The sequence below is a fragment of the Mandrillus leucophaeus genome, unplaced genomic scaffold, assembly GCF_000951045.1.
Source record: "Mandrillus leucophaeus isolate KB7577 unplaced genomic scaffold, Mleu.le_1.0 Scaffold264, whole genome shotgun sequence".
In the NCBI taxonomy this organism is placed as follows: Eukaryota; Metazoa; Chordata; class Mammalia; order Primates; family Cercopithecidae; genus Mandrillus; species Mandrillus leucophaeus.
In genome coordinates, this window is record NW_012102743.1 from 1,092,183 (window position 1) to 1,109,324 (window position 17,142).

At 37.9% G+C, this 17,142-nt stretch overlaps 1 protein-coding gene across 5 annotated transcripts in view; it reads right to left on the reverse strand.

Moving 5' to 3' along the window:
• Positions 1 to 17,142, reverse strand: part of LTBP1 (latent transforming growth factor beta binding protein 1) — a 398,449-nt gene that overhangs the window by 36,639 nt on the left and 344,668 nt on the right. For all 5 annotated transcript variants that reach the window (XM_011984230.1, XM_011984234.1, XM_011984233.1 and 2 more), the window contains 5 exons: positions 10,429 to 10,605; positions 9,666 to 9,752; positions 7,662 to 7,790; positions 6,829 to 6,969; positions 5,685 to 5,855 (listed from right to left, as the gene is read on the reverse strand). In XM_011984230.1, the coding sequence (XP_011839620.1) occupies positions 5,685 to 5,855; positions 6,829 to 6,969; positions 7,662 to 7,790; positions 9,666 to 9,752; positions 10,429 to 10,605 (705 nt within the window). The remainder of the gene's footprint in view (positions 1 to 5,684; positions 5,856 to 6,828; positions 6,970 to 7,661; positions 7,791 to 9,665; positions 9,753 to 10,428; positions 10,606 to 17,142) is intronic.

Genomic DNA, 17,142 nt, shown 5'->3' on the forward strand with positions numbered 1-17,142 from the left:
GACTTTAGTGGAGCATTGAAATGGGATCCTAAGCAGCCCCAGCAACGTATGAATTCTACAATTAAGCAATTCTCCTTATGTAAAGCTCTCCTGACATAATCCATCACCTTCATTTCCCCTGCATGTGGTACCAATATGCAAGATGCCATCTAACTTCAGAGAACACTATTTAAGCAGCCACTCCTACCTCCTCCACCTACCAGTATTCTCAGATGTAGTTGCTGCTTTAGCAAGAATTAGTGCCCATGACCTACAGGACCAGAAGTGTGAAAGCTCGCTCTGGAGCCAAAGCTTTACTTTACACTGCACTTTAATGCTTAAAGCTGATGACAAGTGGTGCGATTTATTCCCTAAATTCCTCCAGCACTGATTCCATCAGTAACGAATTGTTCCCCAAAGCAGTACTGCACTCCTAAGGAAAATGGGATGCTTGATGTCTGACAGGCTGGGATTAGTCCTGTGCTCAGATGAAGAGATAGACAATGTGGTCCTTCTCAACGATCAAGATATCCGGGAACAGTATATTTAAAAGGTTCAATGGCAGAAACTATGAACAAACTAGTTTTAAAATTCACATATTCTTTGCTTCCTTTACGATAAATGACTACCAGCATTAACGTAGGTTTTAACAAAATCAAGTTAGATGCTATTAGATGTCTCTAGAGCTTTGCTTCCTGCTCAGAGGAAGCAGCAGCAGCAGCAGCAGCAGCTCGGGACTTACCAGAAATGCAGAATCCTGTGCCTCCCACGCCACCCCATCTTTTGCAAGTGAGAAACCAGCATGTTTTTTGATAAGCTCTCCCAGGTAACTGACATGCCCATTAATGTTTACAAAGCAGTGGTCTAGAACAGAAGGTCTTACATGAAGAACAATTATTTCTGCATTTGTCTACGCTTAATTTGTGTTCACATGCTATTTAGGTAACTGTGTATTTTATAAGATCCTTTGGATTTTCATTACATTTGAAAATGCATTTGATCTGAGATACCTAGTAGTAGCAGCCATAGTTGTTAGTATCTTCTGAAAATGTACCATGTGTCAAACACTATCTGAAGTGTTCATGTATTATTTAATTCTTACAACCACCCTGAAAGGCAGATATTATTTTCATATGAGAAACTGAGGTACAGAGACAGAAAATTAACAAGGTCATAGGGATAAGAAGTTGCCAAACCAGGATGCAAAGCTAGGCAACCTGGTTCTAGAGCAGATGGGCTAACCCTGATGCCCTGAGGCTCCTCTTAGTTCACTCCACTCCAGCAAACATGTGCTTTGCAACAAGAGATGGTTTTGTGTAAATGTGACTACACGATCAGGTGCCAATTAAGGGAATGCCAACTAATCATAGGACCTGTGGAAAAGTTTAATTTCACTGTGTACTTCTCTCTGGATTCAGAATAAATGATCTCATAAGCCTAGTTCTAGGTCTATAATTTTGGTAGTATAAAAGAAAAGTTTCCCTGTGTCTACCAAATACAAAAAATTAGCTGGGAGTGGTGGTGCGTGCCTGTAGTCCCAGCTACTTGGGAGGCTGAGGCAGAAGAATCGCTTGAACCTGGGAGGCGGAGGTAGCACTGAGCTGAGATCGCATCACTGCATTTCAGCCTAGGTGACAGAGCGAGACCCTGTCCAAAAAAAAAAAAAAAAGTTCCTTCGGGGCTGCCTCCCTAATTCCTATACTTCAACAGATACATTTCGAAAGCAGTTTTCAACATGCATTTCCTAGAACCCTGAGGTCCTTCACAGGTGCCTCCAGAGCCTAAGTAGTTGTTCTCGCCAACCAGCCCACCCAGCATTTTAATGTCAATGAATTTGTATGCCGGAGGTTAAAATTACAATACAGTTAACAAACAAACTACCATTGTTTTAAAAAGTAACAGATTGGAAAGCACTGATTTTGGTTTGGCTGACCATGTACACTAGAGATTCTTTTTGGACACTTCATCATAATAACTGTGGATATACAAACTAGAAATAGTATAGCAATGAAGTTAATCTTTTTTTTTTTTTTCCCCACTTTGGCATGTGGTATCTTTTTTCCCCTGATACTCTGTATGCTTCCAAAAATATTATATAATATATACTTCTTCATATGTATTTGTTCTAATCCACTTTTTAAAATGTTTTTGAAAACTTCAGTTGAAAACTATGCAATATTCTGAAATCCCTATTTTCAGAATAGATTTAATATTTAGAATATTGCTACATTATTCAAATATTCATTTCTCATAACAAAATACTGGAAGGTTTTTAAACCTAGTCAATTAAATAAAGTGTAAATGTTTACAGTGTTTTGGGGGAATAATTTTATTTATCTATTTGAGACAGGGTCTGGCTCTGCTGCCCAGGATGGAGTGCAGTGGTGCAATCTTGGCCCACTGCAACCTCTGCCTCCTGGGCTGAAGCCATCCTCCCACCTCAGCCTCCCAAGTAGCTAGGACTAGAGGTGTGTAGCACCACACTCGGCTAATTTTTGTATGTTTTGTAGAGATGGGTTTCACCGTGTTGCCCAGGCTGGTCTCAAACTCCTGAGCTCAGGCAATCCACCGCCTCGACCTCCCAACATGCTGGGACTTCAGGCATAAGCCATGGTGCCAGCCAGGTTAATATCATAAATTTAAAATGTACACACTTAGCCTGGTATTTTCATTTGTCGAAATTTTCTTACTGAGCCATTCCTGCAGGTGCATACATGGAGGTTGACTGCAGCATTGTTTATGGGTACCTACCCAAAGGCAATGAAATCATTATATCAAAAAGATACCTGCATTTGTGTGTTTACTGAAGCACTACTCACAACAGCAAAGAGATAGAATCAACCTAAGTGTCCTTCAATGGAGGAATGGATAAAGACATTCCTTTTGGGTAGGTACCCAGTTAGTGGGATTGCCAGGTATTTTTAGTTCTTTGAGAAATCTCCATACTGTTTTCCATAAAGGCTGTATTAATTTTTTTTTTTTTTTTTTGAGATGGAGTCTCGCTCTGTTGCCCAGACTGGATGGAGTACAGTGGCACGATCTCGGCTCACTGCAACCTCCGCCTCCTGGGTTCAAGCTATTCTCCTGCCTCAGGCTCCCGAGCAGCTGGGATTACAGGTGTGCGCCACCAGGTCCGGCTAATTTTTTGTATCTTTTAGTAGAGATGGGGTTTCACTGTGTTAGCCAGTATGGTCCTGATCTCCTGACCTTGCGATCCACCTGTCTCGGCCCCCCAAAGTGCTGTGATTACAGGCATGAGCCACCATGCCCAGCCAAAGCAATGTAATTTTTAAACAACTGCATGGAATCTGTTTTATAGATGTACATGATTTATTCAGTCACTTCTTGTGCGGGGCATTTGTTCTTTTCCTCCCCTAACCTTTCCCTGGCCCATCTTGCCCCAGTCCTGATTTTCCTTTTATAAACAATGCTGCAATGAACCTCCACGTATGCACCTGTAGGAATGCTTCAGTAAGAAAATTTCATTATCCATGGAATACCACTAAGTCATAAGCAAGAATAAAATCGTGCATTTTGCAGCAACATGGGTGGAACTGGAGGTCACTATCCTAATTGAAATTACTCAGAAACAGAAAGTCAAATACTGAGTGTTCTCACTTATAAATGGTAGCTAAACAATGGGTACACATGGACATATGGAATGGAATAATAGACACTGGAGACTCCAAAATGTGGGAGTCTGGAAGTGGGGTAAGGGTTGAAAAATGACCTATTGGGCACAGTCCGCTATTCGTGTTACGGGTACACTAAAAACACAGACCTTACTTACCACCACGCAATACATGCAGGTAAGAAATCTACACTTGCACCCCTAAATATATCAATGAAAAAAAATTTTAAGTTATTTTCACCAGTTTTAAGAGATCCTAGATTGTAAAATGTATCTTGATATAATAGATGTTAAAAATTGGGAAAAATACATGTGGACATGGTTATATATCATAATTATCAGATGACCCCAATCTCAGGGACGCTGAAGTGCAAAATATAAAGCAAAGTGTAGCTTAGATTAATGATACAGACTTCAGTTATAAACACTATTGGATATAAATATATTAATATACAGCAATGACTAATATAAATACATAATGATAATTAAAGTGTAGGAAAATGCTAGGATGATAAAACCCAACTGTCAAAAGTGAGTGTCTTTAAGGAGCCGAGTTCAACTGTGATGGCGTAGGCGGAGGGGAATATAACCTCTTTGACTATTTTAATACTTTAGGAGGAATACGTGTGATTTGTGGAAAAAATTAGACAATGAAAAACCACTGCATAAGTAAAAAAGATTTGAGGTAGTATAGCATTGTGAGAAAATGACTCAAAAGCCTCACTGAACTCACATTAACTTAGTGATTTCACTTTTGTCTCCCCGTGGCATCTGCTTCCAGGGCCCGAAACAACCAGTAAAGCTAGTAATTAGCCCCCTGCTCTACCTACATCCTCCCAGCCCTTGCAACAACCCAAGACAGATGTAGACGCCACCATTTTACAAATGAGCTGTACAGGGTGAAGTTTTTTTCCCCGGTCATGCAGCTGCTATGGCAGTGCTGGATTCTAGACTCAGCGCCATCTGGCCCCAGACCTGCCCTCTCTCCAATTCTGGGCTGCTATCATTGCCATCTAGTGCTTTGTGTATTTGCTCTTTATCCTTGGCTATTCATTTTCTTCTTACGGGAATTCCCAATTATTTTCTCTTTCATGCTACATTGGTTTTCAGTTATTTCTAAGCTGCAAAGCTAATTTATTATATAGTTTGAAAGAAATATTCTAAATGAATTCACTAAAAATTAATGCATTTCCTCTTTTCAAGCAATTTTTCCCCTCTCGACTGTTCTGAGAATATATTTATAATAAACTCCTTTGCTTTCTACTTGCACATGATCCTTCTGGCTTTAACAAGTCAACTTTACAAAAGGATATACTGAACACTTTCAAGTGCTTTCCTTTAATGAGAAGGTGCTATGATGGTAAAGAGGGAAATTGGCAGTCAGTGCACCACTCAACGGTCACCAGACAGCCCAGCCAGGAAGCACGAAGCCAGCACCTTCCAGGCCTCCTCCAAACTGGGAGAGGGGATGAAACTGGGAGCTTAGCCTGTTTCATCTTTTCCAGTTGGCCAAAGGTTTAAACCCAGATAGATCTAGAACTTGAAAGGAAAGGAGATTTGTTGAAATATTTCTTCGATTACTTTCTAAACCCTTCCCTTTTTGTTCTAACCCGTTTCTTATATCTCCATATACAGAGGTTGACATGAAAATTTGGACTTTGACCTACAGTGATTTTCTACCATCTCTAATATATGTTTTGGTCTAAGTAGAAACTGTTAGGAATGAGAAGAATTGTAGTAAAAAATGAACTGCCAGGAAATATAAATTCTAAGCCTATGCCACTGATTGCTAAGTTATGTTTCTTTGGGTCATTTATCATTCACTGGGGAAATGGAATGAGGGTTTCAAAAATTAATGACAGGGTCGGGAGTGGAGGTAAACCAGGAGCGAAATGTTTATGCAATCCTGCCCTACACACACACACACACACACACACACACACACACACACGTAATGAAAGTAAGATATCACGAATGAAGGCGAAGATATGCAAGAGAAACGTCAGGATGCAAAGGAGGTGAGATGAACATGTCCCCAAAGGCCTCCTGCAGAAGGAACTGGATATGGGCTCACCTGAATCCTTCATGGGGCAGAGGGCACACTGCATGCCCCAGGCCTCTCCATACAGACAGCAGCACTCAGTGTACGTCGTCTGCTTGCCCACAAGAGGCCGGCTACACACGTACTCATCACTCAGATGTTCCCAGCACAAATCTTGGTAGACATCAGTTTCTTCTATTTGTTCTGAAAGGGAAAACATAGTTCCATGAAAATTGCACAGTTATTCCTATTTATAAACACTGTGTTGGAAGCCAGTAAGTCTCCAAGCTTCCATCTCTATTTCTAAGAGTGACTTCCAAGTAAAAGTCTGAATCCAGTCTGGTCTTTGAATGGATCAATTCTCTGTCATCTGCAACTGGATGTCATTCCATCAGCTGAAATTCCACCTGCCCATCCGGTCCCAACACAATACTTCTCTCTACAGCTTCCTACTGTTATATACAATGCCCACTATTTTGCCTGTCCGTCATAAGCCTGATGGGCTTCTCACTCTTCTAATCTTCACTTTTTCATTTACTCCTGTCAAACCCTACCATTTCTTTCCACATACCAGTTATTGAATTCATGCCTTCTCATCCATTTAACCTGCCAAAGCTCTGGACCAGTGACACTTCATCCTAAAGTCTTTAATTCCTACCTTTCAACTGACTTCATCCAAAGCAGTCTCCTGAGGCGAATGATGGATGATGCCAATTATCAGCGGCTTTTTGCCAATTATCAGTAGCATCAGGGATGACAGGAGTTTCTGTCAGTGGACTTCTGGGTTCTCCACCACCTTGTTGAACTCCACCCTCTGCTCTGCTGAGCCTTATCCACTCCCTCCACTCTGCTGAGCACACCTAATTATCTTTCCCTGAATTACATTTCCCTCAGCTGCCTTTGCAGGTTAGGGATGATGAACCCTCAGCCATGGAACAACCCTGCCATCTGCTCAGCTGCTCCATGGTCCATACTTAATGAGTATGTCCAGGCTATTAAATCTCTTGCATACTGATGATATGCATCTTATTATTATTTCTGTAAGTATCTCATTTTAGTTATTTCAAAATACCCAAGGAATTCATTTTTTCCATTTTCCAGTGGTTCACAATTTTAGTTAAAAGGAAAACCTTCTGATATTTATTTGGACACAGGTTTGCATCTCCTGGAGACATACCGTTTGACTCAGCCGGTCTTATACATCTTTTTTCTGATGCATCCAGGACCATGGGGTGAGTACAGAAGCAGTTGTAAGAGCCCTCTGTATTAACACACTGGCCATCAATACAACTACTGGGGTCTTGACATTCATCCATATCTTAGGAGAAAAAAAAATATTACTAAAGAAAATCAGCCATCAGTTGTACCTCATACACTTACCAAACTTTACCCATTGCTCTATTTAGTCCAGATTCCAGGGGCTGCCGCTTTTAATTAACCACACATTATCATCGAAAAGAGAGTGGCTCTGACTATAAAAATGTAAGCTGCTCTGACTGAAAAACAACATTGCTGCGGCTGCCGACATTAAATAAGGAAAGAAAACATCCATGAACAGGATATGCTTAGAAATTTAAGATAAAATGGCTCCTTACGATAACTTTTAAAATTATTTCCTTTTGCTATGTTTTTCTGCCTAGTATATATGGTTTTCTGCTTAAGCATTAAGGTCTGGGTCAGTATTTAAAATGGCTCTCACTTGCACAGTATGAGTGATGAAACAGGAGGTGCCACAGACCAAAAGAACGCTTCAGTTATACCAGTGGCCTGAATTATAATTCCACAGTGAATATTAACTCTTTGTTTGAAATACATTCAAACAGTAGTATGGAGGTGTTTCTTTTTTTTTATTTTCTTAAGTTGTGCTTAAGAAAAAGATCCCTAAAACATTTACACATCTTTTCAACATATGATTTAGATTCAAGGAAATTGTTTTTACTACATAGCATAGTTATTTTTTCCATGTGTATATTTTCACAGTACACCATACTATATCCCCTTAAAGCTTACCAAAGCACTGCAGTTTCACAGGATCGTAGTATGTCCCTTGCTTACAGTAGCATTCATACCCAGGCCGAGTGTTCAAACAGAAACCATTTTTACAGATTTCTTGTCCAAAAAGTAGGCATTCATCTGCATCTATTGGGAAAAAATTGAGAAATACAAAAAGAAGTTAGGTTTGATCTTTCAATTAAAAAGAGTATAACCAGATTTGGGGCTTTAAGTTAGATATTATAATATTTATATTCCAAAGAATCCTACAGAAACAGCAATATAATATTCTTAAAATAAGGCCTAATTGGCAGGCAAAAAAACATAAACAGATGTAGTTTGTCTGTGATATTTGAGAAGCAATGGCCAAACCATTATTGGAGAAGTGTATTTGTAAATATGGTTTCTGAGATGCTACCTCATATTTGATGAAATGGTCTATGGTTCCACAGTGGCATCAACAGAAGGATATATACCTTTTAAGAAATGTGTTCTGTAATGTATATTCTGGCCCATTCACTAGTTGAGATGTAGAAAGTTTCCAAGAAGGTTTGGTGGAACTTGAATGCAAGTCTTTCTTGATAAAAGAAAGCACAAGTTGCTAAGGGGGTTAGCAGACCCATTCCCCCATAGAATTAATAGCTTTGCTATCTCAGTTTACTCAGTGATAAATTAGAGACAATAGGAACACCTACCTAATAAGAGTGGAAGGATGAAATGAGATAATCCACGGATAGGACTCAGTATATACTCTGGCATAAGCAAATACTCAAAAGTATTATCTGTTGCTTTTACTGCTATTATTAGCATTAGTTCTAGCATTTTTGAGCTAATGTCATCTATTCCTCATTTTACAACCTGAAGACTCCGTAGAGGATTTGCTTAAAGTTACACAGATGGAAAATGGCAAAGCCAAGCCTAGAACATATGGCTGGTTGGATCTAAATCCAATCTTCTTCCAACCATTAACAGCACTGCTAAAATAGGAAGAGGAGGAATTTATTTTCATATAAAAGAGAAGATGAATTTATGGTGAAAGGAGAGCTCTATACCTTAATATGAAGTGAGATTTAACTACATCCCTGCAAAAACATAGTAATGTATATTTGTGAATTTGGAAACCATTCAACATGTATTATAAACCAAGTCTTCTCGTTATGTAATTGGACCAAATCATAGATGTATTTAAAAAAACACAAATGGAATTTCTTATCCAGCTACTGAATTATACCATATTATTCAAACACTAGTTTTCCAAAAATTGACAATAAAAATGATTTTATAGTCTGTTTCCCAGCTACTTAGCAGTCTTCAGTATTAAACTATAAAGGAAAAAAATCACTTCGTATATAAAAGGTAATATCTCTATCATGAAAATGTCAAAAGTGAGTGGTTAATGAGGAAATATTCATACATGTGGATATTCCCCAAAATTAAAAGGCTGCACATTTATTTTAGAATTATATAATAGTAGCATTAAATATATAAAACATGTCTACTCTGGTTGTCTTCTCTTCCATTTCTCATTATGAACTTGTGGCCACTGGTAAAAGGCCCCACAACAGTAGGATAAAGTCTAAAAATACAAGAACCTTAGCTTTGTTGATGACCATAAAGACAAATAGTGGTCAAATTTATATGATCATAATTTATATGATTTCTATTAAGCATCTAGAATAAAATATTTAGTAAGTATCTACTAGGTACAGAATTTGTTAAGTACTTCCAGATATATTATCTTATTTAATCCTTATCACAACCTTTGAGAAATTATTCCTATCTCAGGGATGAAGAGACAGAAACTCAGAAGTTCACCTCCCGATGTCTACTTCCCAGCATCATACAGTTTGTGTTCTGACTCCAAGTCCATGGGGACTTTCTTTTAATGGTAGAATTAAGGACTTTGTAATCAGTTTTCATGACTAAAAAGAACTCTAATTCTGTGAAACCCAAGCCATGCATTCACTTGAGTATCTCACATGTACACAATGTGTTGAAAATTTGTTTCCACTTGATTCTGACCTTTATAGTTCTCACCACCAGCTTCGGAAGAGGATTCTCCAGCAGGCACAAAACCTTTCCCTTTGGGACACATCTCAGTGAACTCAGCTGATTTTAGAAGAGACAAAACCAAGAAAAGAAATAAGTTGAAAAGAAAAAAAAAAAAGAATCAACATCTTCCATGAATGCATGTTTCAAGTTCAGTTTTGCTTTCTCAGACTCGGTAACTTTAAGGCAATTCCAGCAAATAAATTTAGTACAATCTCAAAAAATTATGGATTAAGTGCAAAGAAATCTAATGACTTCATAGATTTTCTTACACTTTTTAATTAAAAAAACCTCCAAGTTCACTCATATTTTCTTACTCAGGCTTTACTTGATATTACAACTATTATTTTTCCATGACTGTGATGTCCAGTTTCTTAAAGGTTTAATAAAAATCAATTACACAAAATCTTAGCTTCAATACACAAACTTTAGTTACGAATAATGCTGTATCATTATTAGCAGCAAAGACTGATTTTAATTTTAAAGTGGAATAAAACTGAATTAACTTTCTGCTAAAATATCACACAGAACCTGAGTGTCACAGTACACTCTGATGAAGAGAAGTTCAAGGATTCATATTAAGATGGGATGCGGGTGCTGGCTCTAGCACTGAATGAAACTCACTATATGGTAAGTCGCCTTGAGTTGGCTGTGGGAGTGAGTGTCATCATTTCAAGGCCCAGGGATACCATATGACCAAACACAAGTGTGACTCGACAACTCAGCAGATTCTTACCAGTTCCCAAGACCGGGCAGGGGAAGATTTCACAGTTATCTCCCCATCCCGCACCCGATGTACAGCAGCATTCTTGTTTCGTGACATTGGGGGCCAACACATTATCACAGAGACTGGCGTCATTGAGATTATAGTAGCATTCTTTCTTTTCTTCTTTGGGTTGTTCTACATCTAAATCTAAATGGAGTAGAGAAGGTAAAGAGTGACAATAGGACACATCAGAACTACCTAACACAACTCGTAGAGAATGCAATGGGTGAAAGAGTGACCGTGTCAATAGCATTTGCTTTATAGAAAATGCTTTCCACTTTCAGTGTCAGATTCTTCCACTTTGAGATAAAAATGCACTTGAATCCTGAGTTTTGGTGGAATTCTAACATACCCCAAGAGTGTAAATCTGTCAAAACCATTTCCTTTTACGTGAACCAATTATTTTATTATTGTAGATTTGGCTGTGAGTAGAGTTTCCATATCTGCTTTTCTTGCCAAACATAGGGCCATTTGTTACTGAGCTATAACACCTACTTAAATCAATAAAAATTTTCCCCAACACTTGACCAGGGGTCTGAGCCCACACATAATATTTAACCCTTAGGTAGTTATTTGAATCAACCATGCTCCCAATCTCTTCTGAAGACTGCATAGAAGAAGATAACTAGGAAAATACTGCTGTAACCTGGAGCCTATTAAATAATCTTTCATCACTGAAAATCTAACTACTTAAATTGTTACAAATATATGACTTTGAATGAAATAATGAGTGCCAGCCAAGCCTCAGGGTAGAATTTCAAATCTGGGTTCTAGTCCCAGCTCAAGTGCGTCCTAGAGGAAAACATATTCTAACAGATTCAGCTTAACCCTCTGTGTGATAAAACACGAACGAGATGATATGAAAGAATACAAACGATAAGAACAAAATCCACCCACTTTCAGATAAGGAAACAGATTGAATTCCATCAGATATGAAGTCTTTGAACAAGTCTGTGCTTTTAAAAAATGATCACTATTTTGTGACTAGACTTGGAAAGTAGTCACACCCCTTCTCTCCTGTATGCTATAGAGTTCAAACTACTACCTATGATCCAGTTTGCATTTATTAACTGTTTCTATTTAATGCGACATCAAATAAGAAGCTGACTATTGTCATAATAATTACTTAGATTAATTCTAATGAAATATTGTCACTAGAACTCTACTATTTCCAGATTCTTGGACTCAAACTGTAAGGTCAAAAGGAAGATATTTACTGGTGAGGATAAGAGTTTAATGTCCGCACATACTTACACTTACCTTTGTTTTGAAGTTAGTAGATAATTATATGAGCAGGGAAATTAAATAAATTACTTTTACAATATCTTCCTATATGTTTATTTTGGCAGGGCCTAGTTGACAGTGGGAATTTTATTAATATATTAAACAGTAAATGTGTTTCTAAAATATAAACTCATAAAATTCTATCAGAAAAGCTACTGCCCTTTCTTTCCTCTTCTGGCATTAAAAGCAAGCAAAGCAGCAAACAAACCTCGGAAATATACACTCCTCTCAGAACACAGAGTATTAGTGAGACTATAAAGATCCCTCATCTAGTTGATTCTGGCCAATTCTCTGATTATTTTGTCTTTGACAGATTTCAGTTTGGAGAGTAAGTTAGCATTAACAGCTGATGACAAATGTAAACCTAGAACAAGTGTCCAGGAAAAAACTCAAATGCTGATTTCTATGCAGCAGTTTATGAAGTGGTTTTAAATCATTTCCTCGTGTGTGAAATTGGGTAAAATCTGCCACTTCCCTCATCTGGTCTAGCTTGCTTCAAGTGTGTAGAGGACTGAAATTCACTTTGTGCACTCTTAACGGAAGGGATCTTCGTTAGAAGGGCCACCAAGCTCTTAGATATGGAATTACTTGGGAAAACTAAGAGTACGTATTTTAAATTGTTACTAAATCAATTATGAACCCTATAGAAAATTTTATAATCTCTCCCTCAACACAGTGAATAAATTGTCAGCCTGTTACTACTACCAATTCTGCTCAATTATTTTATTCAGCTGGTCCAAAAATGTAGCTAGCTATTAATAAATAATAGTGAGAAATACAAATCAAAAAAGCAACAGGGTTTTGGTAATCAGGTTTATTCTATGGTCTGTGCTAAAAGAAGGCTCAATTTTTTTCCCCTCATGTACAAAGTTGTAAGTATGTCATGGTGTTTATTACAAAATGGAATACTTTGTAATAAGGCCTCAGTGAAGATTATACTCACAGGTAATTAGAAACTATAGGCTTCTCTTGAGTTAAAGCATGTCAAAATGTATAAATATATATGAATTTAAAATCTGAAATATATTTATATATAATTTTATGTATTTTAAACACACACATATATATAGACAAATACATATATGATAAACATTGTTTTGTTTACTAAAATGTTTCTTACACTCACATCATAAAAACTAAGAAATAAAATAATCTTTGCCTTTTTGGGGAAAGAAGCAGATTACTTCCCATAAGGGAAATAATCAACAATATAATTATAATTATTCAGGTTTTACACTGGTTGTGAAAAGTTTTGGTCTTATTTTCTAAGACATTTGAAAGTTCAATGTTTATACAGCTGAAACTGAGGGTTAGTCAGGCCCTCATCTGTGTTTGGAAAGAAATTCAAATTCTTTTTTAAAAAGTAGTCCACAAAGGTCATTCTGGGAAAAGCTACAATTTCCCTATCTTCCTAGTCTTTAAGTAATTAACTTCCTAGAGCATTTTTCCACTGGGATAAAACTCTGGTCAGTAAATATGTGATAATGTAATTTCTTAAAGAAATTCTTATAAGAGTTTAGTTCATTGCTGCCAGGGGTGGAGGGTTTTTATATTGGAAACTAATTTTAAAAGATCAAATCAATAGTTATAGAAAGTGCCAAGCATTAAAAAAAACGAATCTTCTTTTTCTTAAAGATATTATGAATAAGATTAGCTGTACTACATATCTCATGCCAGACTTCTAAAAAAATATGAATCCTCCTTCAGACTTCTAAAAAATATATTAATCCTCCTTCAGTATTTTCAGATTTGAGTTTTCAATTTGCATTAAGAGGTTGCCTTCACATTTGCATAAAAAGATCAAGTTTTTCATATTTTATTCTAGAGATGTGGCCGGTAACAACAAGAAAGTTTGGTTTTGGACATTTTGTATGTTTTTTTCTGAGGGAACTTTTACAGAGGACTTTTCATGTGATCCACAGGGTGACTATATGAGATAGAAGGTGCTGGTAAATACAGAGTCCTCAATTCCCAGAAGAGAAAACTAATGTCGGTTCCAAGTGGCCTATGTCTACTGCTTTCCCCAAAACCCTTCTTTGGAGCTCAGGTTCTTATCTCACATAGCATGGGTTTGTTCTGCTTTGCCCTTTATTCTTTGTGTGTTTTTTTTGTTTTCATCTTTGAGATAAATGGGAAGAGGGACACAGATAATCTCTGCTGCTGGGGGTTCAGCAACAAGGCCACAAATAGTGCAATCATGTCCCCTGGCTCTGAATAGGAAGGAGTAGGTTTGAGCCGAAGACACCACCTATAAAGAGCCCTTTCTGGGAGCTCCTCCTGTCTTGGTTCATCAGCCTAAAGAGGGTGTGGGCCATTTGCTTGTAGGGCCATTTCCACCTTTAGTCTTTCCCCATAAATGTCTAATCTAAGGAATTACTGTTGGGATGAGAAAATCTACAACATGTAGTTGGTCAAAGTGGATATGAGCTTTTTAAATGGGCTCTCCCTTTCCATTTACAATGTGTTCTGAAGGTTTTTATGAGCTAATCCTCTCTGAACCTTTTTGGAACAGTCAGAATTACTATAAAGACCCAAGAGTAACATTGCTAATACACATGAATAAATAGTTACCCCCAAAGAAACAGCTGCCTGTAGTCCTGAAAAGAGATCGATAGATAAAACTCTGTGCGTGTGATGATGTTCAATAAATTACTTTCAGCAGAATTACCCAGGGCACTTTATTTCCTTTCTTATTTTAAAAATGCTACAGGCATTAATGTTTTTAGTGAGAAAGAATTCTTTAATATTTCAAGGAGACATAAAGGAAAACTTAGAAATTCATATGCTTTGAGTTTCCTCATACAAGAACTTAGAAAATTAGAAATGTATTTTTCTTTTTTTCTTTTTTTTTGAGACAGAGTCTCACTCTGTTGCCCAGGCTGGAGTGCAGTGTTTCAATCTAGCCTCACTGCAAGCTCCACCTCCTGGGTTCACACCATTCTCCTACCTCAGCCTCCCAAGTAGCTGGGACTACAGGTGCCCGCCACCATGCCCGACTAATGTTTTGTATGTTTTGTAGAGATGGGGTTTCACCACTCAATCTCCTGACCTTGTGATCCGCCCGCCTTAGCCTCCCAAAGTGCTGGGATTACAGGCATGAGTGACATTTCTGACATTTCTGATCTTAAAGCTTGAAACTTAACATTTGTCTTATCTGAGTTCCTGTCTCAGGAAATGACCTTCAGGCCTCTTAAAAAAAAGTATCAAAGAACTGAAACTCACCAGATCACTACATCCTGACATGAGATGCTGATCCCTGATTCATCATGATTGCTTCCCTGTCCCTCCTTTGCTCTTGTTTTCTTACACATTGTTACATTTCTTCCCTGTTACATAAACCCGTAGTTTTAGTCCATCAGGGAAGTGGATTTGAGACTGAGCTCCCATCTCCTTGGCCCTAGCACCCAATTAAAGCCTTCTTCCTTGGCAATACTTGTAGTCTCAGTGATTGGCTTTCTGTGCAGTGAGCTAGAACCTAGACCAAACCCCTGGTGTTCAGTAACAGAAAGTAGATAACTTAAGATGGTAAAACATGTCAAAGCAGTCAAAGTGAAGTTTAGAAAAAAAAGCACAAGAGTAAAAACATTTTAAAAAGAGGATCTCTCCACATAGTTCTTGCTCTTAAAGAGGTCTTAAGGAGTGAACTGGAGGCTTCACTCTCAGGACACACACACACACCTAGGCCTCACTGCACAGGGATGGGTAGACAAGGCTATCAGGGAAGATGCCTGGTGGAGCTGACATCTAGTGAAGGCATTATAAGAGAATGGAGAAAATGAGCCAGGGACAGTGAGAGGGTGAGGAGAGGAGAAAGTCGGGGATATTACTATAGAGTGGAAAAGTAGGGAGAAGAAAAATGAGCAGAAATGGATGAATGAAGGGGTTCCTGAAAGCCAAATAAAGTACCGTGGGCCCAGCCCTCTGTATCCATGGGTTTCACATCTGTGAATTCAATCAACTGCAGATCAAAAATATTTGAAAAAATAAAAAGCATACAAAAACAAATAATACAAATAAAACAACACTATAGAGTAACCATTTACATGTCATTTATATAGTATTACATATTATGAGTCATGTAGGGATGATTCAATGTATACAGGAGGATATGCATATGTTATATGTAAATACTATGCTGTGTTCTATCAGTGGCTTGAGCATCCATGGATTTTGGTATCAGTGGGGGCCCTGGAACCAAGCCCTTTTAAATACCAAGGGACAGCTGTACTGCAGAGAAAGAAAAACAAGAGAAGAGTACAGAGTCAGAATAGGAAGCACATATGGAGATGGGGGAATGAGCAGATGCCACACAACACAAGCCTGTAACATTCCTGACACTCGGGTGTCATGAGGGCCTGCAAGGATAAATGCATGAGTAAAGCAAATCCTAAGTGACACACAAAGTGTATGGAAACGTTTAAAAGGAAATGTACAAACCATTCCTCTTCAGGTTTGGTTTATGGCAAGTTCTAGGATCCAACATGCATTTCTAATGCAACATTATGGGTATATCTTGTAGTATTAAGAAGATAAAATAAGACCAGTCTGGGCAACATAATGAGAACTCGTCCTACAAAAAAATTTTAAAAACAAGCTGTGCATGGTGGTGTGGGCCTGTAATCCCAGCTACTCAGGAGGCTGAGGTGGGAGGATCACTTAAGCCCAGCAGGTCAAGGCTGCAGTAAACCATGACCATACCACTACACCACTCCCGCCTGGGCAACACAGCGAGATCCTGTCTCAAAAAATAAAAATAAATGAAGGTACAAGGTGTGTGTGTGTGGTGTGTATGTATAGTTTTAGTTTGTTACTTTGATTGATATGTCAGTTCATTAAAACACTGACACCTCTTTATCAGAAACTCAGATATGACTTTAGGTGCTACCTATAGCAAGCAGAAAATCTTATAAAAGCAGTTTGGCTTTTATACCAAAAAGATGATACCTTCTCATTATCATCGCTGGATGTGGGAAGAAACTTGAGTCAGTATTTTTTTAAAAAACAAATGAATGTATTTTCCTCAGCCTTACCTACATTTACGGTATAGATCCATTACAAATACACAATATGACTTCAGGAATTTTATGGCCTTTTATAATATTTGCATTATAAATACTGTGGTCTTACTTTCTTTAATATTTTTTTTCCTACCAAAAGTCTTTTTTTCCAATCAGAAATAATTTTTATAAAACTCTTTCAATGTTAAATTTATTTAACAGGTTAACTAAACACATTTTAAAAAACAGACTCTGCCAAATATAACAGTTGACTGATTGTTACATGTGGTTTCCTGCCTTTAAAAAATGTGTACATGCACAGCCGGGTGCGGTGGCTCACGCCTGTAATCCCAGCACTTTGGGAGGCTGAGGTGGGTGGATCACGAGGTCAGGAGATTGAGAC